Raw genomic sequence first — 16,820 nt, 5'->3', positions numbered from 1 at the left:
AAGTTGTTGGGACCACATGAAAGTTGTTAGATTTGATTGTTTTAAAGAAGTAGGGCCTAGTTTTATTTTTGTTGGCTAGTCACTTATAATTTTTAATTTTTTTAATCTAAATAAAATACTTCTCCAAATCTAAATCCAAAATGTAAGAGTTAAATACTTAATACTATTTCTCTTTGATCATTTTTATTGAAAATATTTCCATCAATAGAACAAAAAACTTCTTATTTAAGGATGCTAAGTTGATTGACAAATTAAGGTGTATTTTTTTCTATTTTAAAGTTCAAATACAAATTAAACTTGGCAATAATGTAAAATCTACATAGTTCACCACAACCCACTTATTATCAAGCTTTTTTCTTCATATCATTATAATAGTCTAATTAATATGAGTTTACTCATTTAGAATTAAACTTTCAATATCATTTAGAATTGAACATAAACTTCCAATATGAATTTAATGAAAATATAAAATTCAGTAAGTCTGGATTAAGAAATCATGTAAAGCCTTAAAAACAAGTAGTATAGAAGAACACACTTGCTGACCAAAACAAGCAGAACATCCATTAAAGATAGCCCAGAAACACAAATTTCTCTCTAACTATCATATCACCCAAAAGTATCATGATCATCACATTTAAAATTAAAAAATAACCAAAAAAAAAAAAGAGCAAACTTTATTTCTCATCACTCTTTGCTCATGTTTTGTTGAACAATCCCTTCATTCCCTGCAAGCATCAAATACTTATCCTTCCTTGTAAGATTAGTACACTCAAATCCCAAAGCATCTGCCAACCTTCTCTGTATATAATTAGCCACCTCAAAGCTGGATCTTCCACCACTACATGTGAGATTTCTGGGCACTTTCTCAAGAATTTCAATGAAATATTTCGGCCTAGGATTCATCAAAAAGAAAATTGGATCCAAACATTTAAGCCCACTAGCTGTGGTCCCATAGAACATGCTCACTTTCGCATTAATGGCCACAGGAACAATCTCATCAGCCAATTCAGCAAACAACGAGCTAAATCTCAACAGATATGGCTCTCTGCAAGTTGTTCCTTCAGGGCAAACCACCAAATCACCTTCTTTTAGAAGAATTTCCATGGCTTCCCCATCTTTCTTTCTGTCCCTTGTGAGTCTCACCGTCCTTATTGGAGCTATAATCTCAGAGGCTCTGCTTAAGCTGTATGTGACTGCTGTTAATGGCTTACGCAAACATGTGCTGAGAAATACAGGATCTAAGAGGGTCCTGTGGGTACACACATATAGGACCCCTTTGGATTTGTGGGACTTTTTGGAGTTATAATGAGCCTTGAAATTGATGTGAACACCACTGAAACTGCCAAGAACTAGGGCTAATTTGTAGGGTAGAATGATTCCTAGAAGGATCCTGTAAATGGCTAAGATTATTCCAATGGGAAGCCACATGAACATGAAGAGTGTTGCTGATGGGGTTGGTAGAAATGCAAGCCTACCATCATGGAAAATCAATGGCTTTGGATATTTTTCTCTTGGCATCACCGAACCTTCATTTTTTTTCACCACATAAGCTTCCTGTCAGGTAAATTAAACACATTAAATACAGTACATGTGGATGGATGAAACATTATTGTAGTGCCTGCAAAATTTAACTCGTCAGATAGGTGGATACATTATTTACCAAGTGTAGGAAAGGATTGATCTCAGGACTCAGGTTTTATAATTGTGATTGGTTTGTGTATTTGTTTTTGTCTGAATGATCTTAACTTCTTTTTCTTCCTCTTTTACTCACTTGTGGCCACCATGGTTCCCAGGTTGTCAGTTGGTGGAGCAAGGAAAAAGAAAAATGTAAAACATAAAAGACAATGGTAAAAGAGTGCCACATTTAAAGCCTTCGTCTCCTAGATGATCTTCCATTGTCATTTTCATGTTTTTGTCTACAGAGTACTATCATTTGGTAGCTCAAAGAAGAAGAAGAAATAAACTGTTCATACTCTAGCCTATCAAAGAGTCTTTAATTTCTTACCTTGCAATGAGAGATGAAGAGATGATCATGAACACTGTGACTACTTCCAAGTCCAATGTCAGGCTTTCTGTCTCCAAAGTACTGCTTAAGAGCTCCATGCTTCACAACCAAACCAGACTCAGAAACCAAACCCGTAAAGTAACCTCCAGAACTCTGCAACTCTGTTCCTATAACCTCATCAACACTCAAATACTCCTTCAGAAAACGCTCCACCATGACTCTAGGCACACTGGTAAACACAACCCTAAACCCTACTGAACTCAACACCTCACATGCCTCAAGGCTCAGATTCTCCAGATAAAACTTAGGTAAAACTGCCCTGCAAGTGTTTTCCATGTCCTTTATCCTGAGCCCAAAAAAGGTTATAAAGATAATGACCTTTAGCTTGAGTTCATAGTCTAGAACCAATAATATAGGACATGACAGAAGCAGGAAGAGGGCTCTGAAAATGCTTCCACCTTCAAAGGCAACGAGCATGAAGAAGGGGAAGAAAGAGTGGGACCTCAACAGAACTCTGTGAATGTCACAGGCTAGCGTTTGGGATTTTCTACCCTCCAAACTACATTTGGTAATACTAGGGAAAGACTGAGAACAATGTGATGGCTTAACTGACACAATACTGCTTATGTGAAAGCCATAAGTTCTCATCTTTCTTGCAGCTCTATGACATGAGGTAGCTAGAAGCCTGAGAAGAACCATTAACAGCACCATGGTGACTACTTGAGCTTCTCCTCTCAGTAATGATGACGGTGGTGAAAGTGCTAGAAAGGCTGTGTTAAGGACAGAAAGAGAGAGGGAGAGAGGGAGAGAGAGAGAGTAAATGAGTATTTGGGGAGAAGAGGAAGAGATTGCGGAGAATATTTATAAGAGTCATTAAAAAGGTGCAGGAAGAAAAAGAGATGGTTGACTGCAGCATTTGGTTAACCACACAGGGGGCATTAACTTCACCTTTAACATTTTCTTCCGTTTGATTTTTCCTTTCAGTTTCTTGTTTAGCACTTCTGCTTTTGTGTCTCTGTAATTTTCTTTCAGTCATGCAAGTTAACTCACATTTCAACCCTTTAAAGTTCTGTTCCTTCCTGCCTCTCCTCTTATTTTTCCATTCACTCATGCAAGTCTCCTCCACATTTTGGCACTATATCTTTACTCTTAGCTCTTCAAGCAGGATTGGCGTGTGATGTACCATCCGAATTTTATGACACTGTCAGAGTAATTTTATGAAGTGCTTCAGCTCTCATCTCTCAAGAAACTGAATGGTACTTTCTTTGAGGTTTTCCAAGAAAATCTAATGAACAAAATTCCCTCCAATGGACCAAAAAAATTTAATAAACATCATGGAAATCTAGAAGGAATGACTTTGATCATAAGAAAATAAATATAATTTTGGAAAAATGGGTAACATTCTGGGGAAAAAGATTCAAATGTTTGTTAGTTTTAATGAAAATCACTGTTTGGTTGACCGTTGACATATAACGGTTGGTAGGTTGATATGTTGGTGACCGTCACTGAGAATCTGGGTTCATTTTTTGAAAACCGGTTTCAATCCTCCACACGCACAGTGTAGTTATTTGGTTTTTCATTGCCTTGGAAAGTGTGATCTTTTGAAACTATTCATCATTCATCTTCTCAACAATTTTCGCCAGAATATATATATGAACCAATCACAAGTTAGATCACCCACACAAACGATTCACTGACTTTTAAATCCTTTTATCAGATTTGTCACAAGTCAAATTGCTTTCTTGTTGTGATTAATTGGTGTTTGTTCCCAAGGATATTGACCAAACCAGTTTCAGATTCGTGTTCCCGTATATTGCTCTAGTCTTATTTTATTATTAGCTTTAATTTATTTTAAGTAGTAATATAATTATTTACAGGAAATTTAACATAAAATATTTATTAGTATAATTACTGAGTTTTGTGAGTACTGACAATTGATGCACTTTGGCATCAGTTGATGTGGAATAATTACAGGTGATTTATATGGAATAATTAGTTGCAGCCTTTGATGAAACCAAAAAAAAAAAATCTCGAACTTGGGTATGTAAACCAGAATTTGGATTAAATTGGAAAAAAATTAATAGTAATTCAAATGACTAATTGTTGCTAGTTAATTATAAGGGGTGCAAGTAGGTAATCCATAAAGGCAAACTTCTTTCCGTGATGGGGGGATGGATATAGGAAAAATGGAACATTTGAATTTTGAGCCATGCCAGGTAATTTTTTCTTTTTATAATAATTAATGAATCGGATTCTTCGGATTTAAAAAGTAACTTGATGATGATGGATAGTTAGATATATTAAAAAAATTGAGTAAAACCAAGTACTTGTTTGGTATACAATAATTTCTATGTTATTTTTGGAAATGAAAAGATAAAAGGACAATAACAAAAAAAAGAAGCTGAAATTTTGTAGATGCTAAATAAAGAATATAATGTCAATAAAAATTTGTTGTCATTTATAAATTTAGACTTGTCAATATCAAATAAAGTTGTGTTACCAAATCTGATTTGGAATTTGTAATTTCCAATTTTTTTTCTGTCATTCTCTCAAAAATACAGCACAAAATTCTCTTGATTGGTTCTCCCCCTTGTCCTTTTTATAAGATTAGGATATATGGAGGAGAAATTTTTAGTTCTTTAATTTTTACATATTTGTGACATCATTCTCACGTTACATTTATTTTATATTTCTTTATTTTTCATAAGTTACTCGCATCATATGAGTTGGATAAAATTGAAAGCTTATTTTATTTTTAATTATTGTTGATGTGTGTTAAGCTCGTCTTTGATTCTAGTGACACTGAAATGGAAGGAAATACCCGTTTGTTTATGGATGTATGTAATTTTGGGTAACTATTTTATCCTCTGCAATTTTTTGTAATGACTAAAATGTCATTACACCATAAATTGTAAATGTTGCCATTTATTTTGAATTGTATACAGATTTATATGTGCTGGATTATAGTTGATATATTAACATGAAATTTACCCGAATTCTCCTTATTAATCAAAAGATATATGTCGAAGGCCAAAGTTTCACACATAGCTAATGGCTAGTTAAGTTAGTCAAATAACAATGGCATGACTACGCATGTTATAAAGTGTGTGATCTACAAAATCATGAGACAAGTTTTGGGAGGCGGTGGTAGGTTGCGTTAGTGAGGTGGTTAGGAGAAGATTTCATGTCATTCTCATTTAGTGATTTGGTGAACACTTATTAATCATCATTTGATATGTCTGTTCCTTTAATTTTGCACGCAATTATTCAACATCCTTCACATATCTTTCACCTCCCTCATTTTGCATGAAATCTATGATTCTGTTTGGTACGAAGCATTAAAAATGAGGGATAAAGATTGAAATTAGGATTAAAAAAAATATACTAAAAGAGTATTTAGCATAAAAAAAATTACTTGTCACGTGGGATTAGATAAATCTATGTATGTGGAATTGGAAAATATCATGAGGGAAAGTGATATTTTCCCATCCTACTTTCATGAGTTTGCCTAATCCTATATAATAAACAATTACACATGCTAAACATTTTTTTAATGATTTGTCTCAATTATAATCCCAGTCTTTATTCTTTATTTTCAATACTTCGTACCAAATAGGATCTTTGGGTACATTGAATCCAATTGACGGTTTCATGAAATCCATATTTGTAAATTAGGAGAAAATAATTAAGGATCTTACTTATTATACTTTTTCATATTATTTAAATTAAAATGCTTTTATCTCTTTTATATTTGAGTAAATTAAAGTCATCAACCTTTTTATGTTATTTCACAGTTACATTCAGCAGTCCCATGTTGTTCAGTATGATGATCTTATTTATAATATATCTAGTACAATAAAATTGAGCTACTAGATGTAAGTAGACAACAATATCAAAAGATGCTGGATGAACTAAAGAAATAATATTTGAGTGTTGGATGCATCATAAATAAGATCGGGATACTAGATACCTTAATTTAAATTTAGATGCTACTAAATTATCCTTCCTGTTTTACTTCAATTACATATATTTTTCATCTGCTCTAAGAACATGTACATTAGTTCACCGCGGAGAAATTCCTAAAATATTTTGAAAATAATATTTATTAATTAAAAATACAGATAAAGTAAAACCTTGAAGGAGCCACGTGCCTTGGTTGAGAGCCACCGACTTGCCAATCCCATCTTTGAGATGAAGAACATGAAAATTATGCTCCTGTGTAAGATAGGTGGGCGCCAATGGAATAATACTTTTTGGCTTGTTTGTTTAGTAAAAATTGGGTATAACATTTAATATAAAGAGTCAGATGAATTATAATAAATTATTTTTAAATTATGATATATCGTTTGGGTACGATACCACACCAAATGTTACCTAAAATTAAATCCTAATCCGAAATATGAAAATATTTTGTCATTAAATCACATAAAGAAAGGGATCAGAAAAAAATTAAACAACGAATAATGATGGATGAAAGCAAATTATCCCATTCGTGAATACAAGAGAGCATGCAAAACCACTTGTTCAAACTTAACAATGAGAGAAAACCACCCATATATGCACTGCGTCTGGATACATCTTGCACTTTTTTAATTTGCTAAAGCTGACAACATTAATATTATTTTCTTGGTCGGTAAAAAAAGCTCTCCATTGTTCCTAATTAAAGCCAATGCACTTGATATGCCTCCATGTCTTGAATCAAAAGAAAATAATACATTCCAATGAATCTACAACTCCACACACGAACACATATTCTTTCATCACCCATATGTATAATAATACTATCTCCAATCCTTAATATAAAATCTAGATAACTAATTAAGAATATTAAAAATAGTTAAATTGATTATTTGTAACAAATATGTATTCACTTTTCTAAATTATCCTCGTTAATCAGGTGCATTAAAACTAGCTCTTAGTAGGAATCCCTTACAATTAATAGAATATTTTGGAAAGAAAATTTATAAATTTGAAAAATAAATTAAATTATATTGAGGTTTTATGTTTAAGACCAAGTGTTTGGATATTTCTTCAAACCATGGTTTTGAGAGAAAATTATCCAAACACCACATTTTTTCTCAAAATCACTTTTAAATTTGAAACCATGGTTTGAATAAGAGCAACCAAACACCTTAATTTTTTGTAAAATCACTTTTACATTGAAAACCATGGTTTTTTTGGGTATAAAACCATGGTTTTCCATGAAGTGAATTTTTTTTTTGCTTTTGAAGGTATAAAACCATGGTTTTGGGTATAAAAATATATACACATCAATTACTATCTTCGGTCTTTAATATAAGAGCTAGACAACTAATTTGTCAATATTAAGAAAATTAGTTAAATTATTTATTTATAATAAATATATGTTGTATTCTCTCAAATACTTGTTAATGATATTGGGACTACCATTTGATAGAACCTTTAACATGTACAAATTAACATGAGGCTTACTTTAAAAAATGGATAAATGTGTTAGACAAAGCATATTAGTATCTTATATTCAAAATCAAATTAAATATCCAATTAGCTCTCATACTAAGGACTGGAGGTAATATTACTTAATTATATTTTTTATATATCATTTATTATTTACAAAATTATTATTGCAAAAAAAATATAAACTAAAATATATTTTAATCTAATTATCGTATTAACTTATGTCATTTTTAGTATTTGCACATGAAAAAAAAAAGATTCTGATAACAACCATCCAAACATCTCCTGAAGTACTTGGGTAAGATCAAAACCATGATTTCAGAAGTACTTTTACAGTATACGAAGTAAATATGTGGAAGAGTTTGTCTCGATTTGCGGAAAAGTACCTATTGGGCTTCCCAAACACCCCCTCAAAATTTATTCTTCCAAACCATGGTTTGGTTCTATCCAAACACCTCCCAAATCCAATCCAAACTAGCTAAGGATAGGAGGTAGCAATGAAACGCGGGGATCCTATGGAATCAAAACCAAAACCTAACAAAGTAATCAATAGAAGCGATGATGGTGGATTTGGGAGTAGGGAGAGAAGCAGGCTAGGCGACCTGTCAGGGACTTGTAGCCTGAGCTAGCCTAGTTCAGAAAAAAAGGCAGGCCCAGGTTTGTTTGAAGGCTTGTTTAGCTTAATAGACAGGCTTAGGCTTTCTGAGAAGCATGTTAAGCCTGTCAGGCTGACCTAGCCTATTATAAATTTACAATTATAATATATGAAAAAAAAATAGTTGATGCTACTATTATTAATGTGCTCTTTTAATTTATTTTTTAATTTTAATACATATTTAATGGCTTAATGTTTTCTTGGATTTTAAAGTTTAATTGATAAGTAAAAATATAATTTAAAATAATAATATCAATAAATAATGTGATCTTTAAATTTGTCATTTTTTCCTATTTATTTGTCTTGATTTTAATTTTTCATTTTGTACTTAAACATAGTCTCATCCCAAGTTTTAACATACAATTGCAACTAGCTTTCAATAATATCCTTGTTAATTGCAGTTAAGATTTAAAATGTGACACTAAAATTTAAATAAAAGACAGGACTGAAAATATAATTATTATGTAGGCTTTTTTTTTTAATATCACTATTTAATTTAAATTTTTTTAAAAATACAGGTTTTTTAATAGGCTTCAGGTCATACCAGGCCTTTATATAAGCCAAGCTTAAACTGAAAAATAAGCCTGTAGCAGGCCACACGTTAGGCTTAGGCTGACATGCTATAAAACAGGCATGGCCTCTTAAGAGTAAGGCCTGACATGTTTTCACCCTTATTTGGAAACACGATATATGTGCGCGCGCATGTATTGGAATAATGGATTCATATTTACAACGATGGTGTCATCTATCTTCTTTGAAGAGTAATTAGCGAAACATACTGGTCCATTACAGGTCCCAACCACAAAGAAATTAAAATCATATTCTTGTTTCAATGGGAATTTATGAAAATGGAGTCTGAATACCATGAGAGAAATAACACTGTATCATTGCTAATTGACGACACTGAAGCAATAATACTATGCACTATATATATAGTTGATGAGATGAGATTGTATGAAGAACTTATCATTAATAGAGATCAGACTTCCAACGAATAACCTTTATTGTCCTGTAATTATACTCCAAATATATCTTGAAGCTTCGCAATTGGAAAACTTTATTGGCATTCTAGCAGCTTGTAATAATTACTTACTCCTCATTTTTGTCCTTTTTCAGGGATAGATGATATGTTTCTGCTTTAGAAGTGGTAAATTAAAGATAATAGTTATATCAAGTTCTTTATGTCTACTATATTAAATTTTCTAATCACACCATGTATATTATTTTGGAAATACGACGTCTGGTTCTTAATATAATAGCTAGTTGCTTAATTTAAGTAGATTAGAAAAATTAGTTAAGTTAGTTATTTGTAATAATTAGGTGTTATTTTTTCTAAAATATCCTCGCTAATTAAGTGTTGTTTGACAAGACATTTAACATGTGCAATTACTATAAGAATTACTTTGAGAAAAATGGAGAAACATGAGAGACAAAATGGATTGAGGTCTTATATTTAGGATCAAATTAAAAGTCAAACAAACTTTTATATTAAAGACTAGGGGTAGTATTAATATTTAATAGTATTTAATTACAAACTCATATGAAACATTAGGATACATGACTATATGTGATTGTAGAGAACTTGACATAATGGATATAGGAAACTTGATCTAAGTATTTTTCGTAAATTAAATATCAGCATTCTCTTGTTATTTATTACTCCCTCCGTTCCTTATTATAAGAGACAAATAACAAAATTACGTTGATAAAAAAATAGTTAAAATTAGTTAAAGACAATTAATGTGTAAAAAATATAATATTTTTTCCAATAATGCCCCCATTAATAAGGAAAGAGAGTATGAGAGAAAACAATTAAATTATTAAAAGAAAGAGAAGTGAGAGAGAGAGAGTATGAGTTGAAGACAAAATAAATAGGGGTAAAATAGAAAATTAATAAAAAAAATAGAGACAACTTTTAAGTGTCTCTTATATATGGGAACATGCCATAAGCATCAAATGTCTCTTATAATAAGGAACGGAGGGAGTATTTTTAAAGACAAATATTTTATGAACGATATCGAAACACCTAAAAGAAAAAGGTAAAAATTCACGCATAGACGAAACATTAACAATAAATAGCCCTCATCATAATTTGATAAAATAAATAGTAGTACATGGGGAATTCAGAAAATGCATATATCATCTTCGACACTTTAACAGGGTATACAGACCTCAATCTTAGGTATATAGTGTGTATATGTGTGAGTGAAAGAGAAATAATAGTGAGGAAAAGTTTCAGGCTTTTGAGAAGTTACGGCCAGGAGTAGCCCATGAGTATATCTCAGGAGGGATTGTGCCATTTGTGAGCAAGTTCTGAGGCATTCCATACAAATCTGAGGCATCAAGGTGGTGATGATGTAGATGATGATGATGATGGCTTCGACCATTGTTCTGGTAATGCTGATTCTGAGCAATGATCTCGTCGTCCTCCATTAATGGAAGACGATCAAATGTGGCATTCATGAACGAAGCAGCCATAATCACCACAGGACCTGAAGCAACCAGGGCACCCACCACAGCACCACCCACAACCTGCCCTTGAGCTCCGGCAAGGTAAATGGTCAGTCCGGTGATCCCCGGCGGAGCCGGCGGCGGCAGGATTGAACCCAGAAGGGAGAGAATCTCAAACCTACCATGAAGCGTCACTGTTGCACCAGAAGAAGCTAACTGGCGCAGTGTTACATTTGTGACACAACCAGTTCCACTGAGTATGCAAATCCCTCTCTGCTTCCTTCTTGCAAAGTTGACCAAACTTTCATTGATGTCACACCCAGAAGTCACTTCCAGTGCATGAGCTTTCAGGGCATTAGCACTATCCCTAGTCACAATAATGGGTGGCTTTGGCTTGTTCTTGGATCCGGCCGGCCGGCCACGAGGTCGCCGGACGGTTTCTTCCTGATCAGCTGCGAAAGAAACTGGAGAAACAGCTTTTGGGATGTCAATATTGCTTGGCCTAGTTTCATTCATCATCCCCTTATCTTGTTCTTGATCCCTTTCCATTATTTTATCTAATACAAGGTGTGGGATCCTATGGATGCTAGCAAATTTCGGAGTTTTCATTAGTTGGAAGCTTAAGTAGTGAGTTTGTAATGATTATTATCGATTAGTTTAATGTTAGATCCCAAAAGAATGAATGCTGTTTTAGGAAGGAGTTAAGTAGCACCAACCCCATCACAAATCATTGTTTAATTCATTCCCTCTCACTGCCTAACCCTGACTAAACTTTGCATCATGTCTATTGCCTTCCTCAACAGATATCTCTCGTAGCACAGATATATATATATATATATGTATGTATTTATTCCTCAACACAATTGAATTCATTATTAAAGCAATAAGTTACATGGACATTAATGTACACGCGCAATGTATGAGAATGTTTTAATTAACTGTGTTTAAAAATGATACAAAAATGTTAGAAATAGGTAACAAAAACATAACAACGAACACTAACAACAAAAGAGGATCGGAGTGCAACGCGAGAGTAGATAGTGTTTCAAGCCAAAAAAAAAGGAACTCAAAACAAAACCTTTGTGCTTTGTTGTAAACAGGGTTTGCCTTCAGATCGCGATGCGTTTCTGCAGAATGTATATATGTATGCTGCATCTTTTAGTGGTAATCTGCCCCAATGTAAAACTTGTACTGGCTCATGAGCAATAAGCTTGATTCGGTGAAGTCTTGTGATAACTCATTTTTCAATACAAGACTAAATAGCATAAAAGCAGGCCTCAGAGAAAGTCCTACCCCTAAGACATCCACCATCTCACAAACCCAAGAATGTAATTGAGAGAGAGAGAGAGGAAAACAGATCATACATAGCGATTGAGAGCTGGAAGAGTGCTTGATGAGCTGAAGAAGGAGGAAGAAGGAGCCATTTGATTCATCTTGGCACAGGCATGAACAATAATCATCTTCTCCTTTTAGCCTTTATTGGTTTATTTGCTATTGAAGCTTTGTGTGAACGTTAATTCCTGTTTTCCCCTCACATCGAGAGCGATTCGGTTGCAGGTACTCTTTGTATGACTTGCTTCATTAATTTACATATGGGTCCCTGCTGGGAGGGACTCTTTCTTGTTAATTACAGTTAACAATAATACTACCTCAGGTCCTAATTATAAACAAGATCTTATAATTAAGACCAGAGATAGTATGAAATTTTCAATTTAGTTTCAATGCAAAGTTTTTTGAATGATTTAATTATATATATATATGGTTCTTATTATTGTGTGTTGTCGTCACACCACCTAATTACTTTTTCATTAAGGGGTATTTAGATGAAAATCAAATCATAATTTTAAAAGTTCTTTCGTTGTATATGAAGTAAATATGTAAAAGAATTTAACTCATTTTGTGAAAAAAAGTGCTTTTTAAAAACTTTTATATGTTGCCAAATGCCTTCTAGATTTACTTCAGCATTAGGTTTCATGCTGGATGGTGGCATGCATTGGATCCTGAAGTGGACCTAAAGGTACTCGGACTCATCACAGTAGTGACCTTTTCTTTCCCTTTCTAGGTTACTGATGGACGTTGATCCCTGCCTCTCAATTTCGGGGTCCTTGCCAAATTTTTCCCCTTAAATTTCTTTTTATCCTTCGATTCTACGTAAAATAAGTAATATTTTGATATGTTATTAACAAAAAATACTTCAATATAATTTTCAATTTTTCATGTAATATTGACCCTTTCTCTGTGTGAAAACTGAGTATTAAGATTGTATTCATTACATTTTCAAGATCACTCTTCTTTTTGTTTTTAACCTAAAGACAAAAATTGCCTTTTCTATATTTAATTGGATTTGATGGTTTTCTGTGATGTTAAAAAAGGAAAACATAGAGATGCAACGTTAGAAAAAAAACTTCACAAAAATCATATCAATTTCCAAACAACTTAAATTTTATTAAAAGAAGTTACGTAACGTTGTAAGCAAATAATAAAAAGATTCAAAAAAATGGCAGGGAGGTAAAACAAAATAATTTTGTAAAAGAAATCACTACGAGATTCATATAGCAGTATTAATTATCATCACTTTTATCTCATGGCACATTTCATTATTGTCTCAAGTTTTTTCTCTTTTGAATGAGAAGTGTTTATTACTGAAAGATATTTACAAGGCGAGATAACAGAGTAGTAAGCACCTCAAGTTTTTCCTTTTAATTTGATCATTTGGCTTTTTGCTTTGTAGGTTTATAAAGCATATGGGCTGTGGCTTTAACGGCTTGTTTGGTATGAGGGGAAAGGAGAAAAGGGGAGGGATTTTGCTTCCCTCTCTTTATTTGGCTTGCTAAAATTTTCAGGAGGAAGGAAAAAACTTTTAAGATTTTTCCTCCTCTCCCCTCGTTACCATCCTCTTCCAAATTGGGAAATATGGAGGGAAAATATAATATTTTAACTTGTTTTGACTAATATGTTCATAATTAATTATATATCAGATCATAAAAAATCTCTTCCCCCTCCTCTTTAAAAAAAATTTAAAAAACTGGAACCACATGATTAGTTGTCTGAAGATCCAAAGGCTTCAATATCTGCATATTCTAATGACATCTGGTAGAAAGTAGACGATCATATTGGCAAAAACAAAGAAAGAAAGTACAGGATCATATTGCATCAGCCATCAAGATTCTGTATATTGTTAATCGCATTGAATTCTTTTTTTTTTTTTTAAAAAGGTGAATTAACTACATTGTTAATTATTTGATTCCGCCCATCCATGTAGATCCATAAAGGATAAGAACGTTGAAGAAATCGAATTTCACCATTGATAGATAGGTCCCATGGGACTTCACTCCTTATCATTACCCGACATTTACAAAAGTTAAAATGAGAATGTTCACGTGCCCAAAAGAAAATTAAAATAATATACTCAGTTTGAATGGCTTACCGCTTGATGCACGTCTTTAAATTTTTTTTTCTTTAATGATTACCAACATCATTCATATATCATCAAATAATCTATACATATAATACTTTAGTTAGAAAATTGAATTTGGTCTTAAATATAAAAAAATTAATGTATAACTTCATGTTGTACATGATAATCTAGAGAGATTATATCATATTTATTATAATTAATTTATTTATTTAATTTTTTTAATTCATCCAAATTGGTTAGATGGCGCTTATATTAAAGATTCGAGGAAGTAATTTTTTTGCTAAAAAGATATCCTTTTATTAAAAGCAATCCTATTCGAAGTACTATTGGGTACTAAATGTGGGCACCCTCCCAATAAGGATTCGAACCTTGATTCGTCATATTATGAGGAACTAGTCATTTCTGCTAGATTCAACTTTGTTAGTAGAAGAAGAAAGTTATTTGTATAGAATTCATGCTAGAAAATAGAAATAGGCAAGCCTAACCTTCCTGGGCTTCGCTCCATGAGTTATTTGTATAGGCAATCCTGAGATATTGATGTATCATCCGACATCAATTGCTAGCATTTTTCTTGATAAAAATTCAAACATTAATTTATTACACATACGGACCTATTCCTTTTATTAGACTCAAGAAATATTTAGATAAAAATTAAATTATAGTTTTAAAAGTAGTTTTACAGTGTACAAAATAAATATTAAAAAAATTATCTCGACTTATATAAAAATATTTTTTTAAATGATTTTGGGTATCACAAACAACCCCTCCATCTCCTTGGCAGGGAAGGTGAGAATTATTTATCTGTGTTATTTGTGAGCAAATGGACGACGATCAGAAGAGCAGACGGAAGGGACGTTTATAAGATCTGACTGGGCTGAGCTGGTTTTATATGGCCACAGCTGGGTCCAGCTTACACTTGCTTATGTCCATTGCCCACCCCTCACTCGTTTCCGACGGCGTATATTTAATTATTTATTTAAAAAATTTAAAACTTTCAGAGTTGTCACAATTCATCAATTTCTTCACTCATGCCAATGATTAAATTCTGATGTCAATAATTTAAAATTATGACAAAAACAATGTTCATATTAATGTTGGCAAATTAAAAAAAAAAAAAAGATTCATATTAAGAGTGTTAATTTCAAGTCGGCCTAATAATGCTAGCTATATGTATTAAAACTATTTTTTCATATATATATACACACATATGTTTCATTTAATTCTTAATATGAAAACTAGTTAAAGTTTAAATTTAGTTTTAAATATAAACTTTTGATTTATTTTGCTTCTCAGTTTATTATCTAGAGTATCCATATCAGTAAAGGATAATTATAATTATAAAGGATATTTTGAAATAAATAATTAATTTAACTAATTGTTTTAAATTAAAAAAATAACTCAAAACACAAATAGGGTAGGGGGCGTGAGGTGGAAGGAGCGGCAGTTGGAGGGGCCACATGGAGATGGGCCGGGGGGGCAGAGGCAGGGCAACGACAATACGTGACGTTCCTGCTTTGTCTGGTGGTTGCGCCCAAAAGGCAATGTGGGCCCCGCTTATGTGGGGGAGACTATGTGGGCCCCTCCTATTCCTGTCAGTGTCACGTGGCCACGTGGACCTGGCCTTCCCCGTCCCTATCCTCCTCAACGGGATATCCCCCCCTGCGTGCCATGCAGGTTAAGCATATCCCCCGCCACTTTTTCTTTCTAATTTTCTTTCGAATTTACCACTTTCCCTGTGACGTTTATCGTTTTCCCGTGGCTGAAAATTAAAGGTATTTTTCGTTTTCTTTTTTTGTATCTCTTAAATTCATTTATTTTTAATTTAACATGTTAATGTTGCACTTATTTTATTTTGGAATCTTAATTGTATTCAAGCTCTGCTCATGAAAAAACAGTGGTGTTCAAATTTATTTTTCAAATGTTGCTTTTATATTTAATTTGATTTATGTAAGTCATTCTGATTAAGATAACAGTTTCTCTTAATAATTTATTCATAGTTCAACGTGGAAAAAAATTTAATGAAATAATATTTTTAAAATATTTGAATGAATTTAAATTTTTAATGATAAAATTAACATCAAATAAATTGAATTTGGAAGTAAGATTGGCATCAAAAATTAAAATTTATAAATAGTTTAAAAAATTACCTACTCTCTCCGTTCTCCTTCGAAAGTTAAAATTAAAATGCTTTATAGTAAGGGTGATATGGTATTAACAGTTATTTTATTTATATACACAGTGAAAGTAAAGGCGAGGGTGATTTAAATAAGGGTAAAGAGGTAAATACATAAGGGGCGTCAGACAGGAACTGAATCGACGTGGGAAAGCCGAAAGAAATCTTACGGATCCGTGCAGCACGTGGGAGAATAAGTACCGCCCAAGTCTCTTGGAGTTGGAGCTCTTGGCGCCTTCTGAATTTTATTATTTTATTACTCCCTCCGTTCCTTATTATAAGAGACATTTGGTACTTATGGCATGTTCCTATATATAAGAGACACTTAAAAGTTGTCTCTACTTTTTTGTGTTGATTTCCTATTTTATCCATATTTATTGTCTCAAACTCACACACTCTCTCCTTCCCACTTCTCTTTCTTTTAATAAATTACTATTGTTCTCTCTCATGTTCTCTCTCCTTATTAATGAGGGCATTTTTGGAAAAAAAATTATACTTTTTACATATTAATTGTTCTTAACTAATTTTAACTGTTTTTTTGATCAACGTAATTCGGTTATTCGTCTCTTATAATAAGGAACGGAGGGAGTATTTTCCTACTCATGCTTTTGTCAGAAAATTGTCATATGTAATTTAATACTATCAATTTGTTAATTTATTTTTTGCGATGAATCATGAAGGC

General features: G+C 32.6%; 2 protein-coding genes across 2 annotated transcripts; both read right to left on the bottom strand.

The window, feature by feature from the left end:
- Window positions 1–684: 684 nt before the first annotated feature.
- Window positions 685–2,866, bottom strand: LOC114711650 (glycerol-3-phosphate acyltransferase 1-like; the record flags this gene model as incomplete). Its single annotated transcript, XM_028896070.1, has 2 exons — window positions 685–1,554; window positions 2,006–2,866. Coding segments are annotated over 2 exons (1,731 nt in total), but the record flags the coding sequence as incomplete, so codon positions are not given.
- A 7,465-nt stretch (window positions 2,867–10,331) lies between these two features.
- Window positions 10,332–11,096, bottom strand: LOC114711649 (AT-hook motif nuclear-localized protein 16-like). Its single transcript, XM_028896068.1, has one exon. It carries the CDS (start codon window positions 11,094–11,096, stop codon window positions 10,332–10,334), a length of 765 nt encoding a protein of 254 aa, XP_028751901.1.
- Window positions 11,097–16,820: the final 5,724 nt, after the last annotated feature.

Source organism: Neltuma alba, unplaced genomic scaffold, assembly GCF_004799145.2.
Source record: "Neltuma alba isolate B1F8T4 unplaced genomic scaffold, ASM479914v2 tig00011304_pilon, whole genome shotgun sequence".
NCBI lineage: Eukaryota > Viridiplantae > Streptophyta > Magnoliopsida > Fabales > Fabaceae > Neltuma > Neltuma alba.
This window is presented reverse-complemented; position numbering and strand designations above follow the sequence as displayed.

Coding starts and splice junctions, on each gene's coding strand:
- LOC114711649 (XM_028896068.1), bottom strand. CDS start 11,096: ATGGAAAGGGATCAAGAACAAGATAAGGGGATGATGAATGAAACTAGG.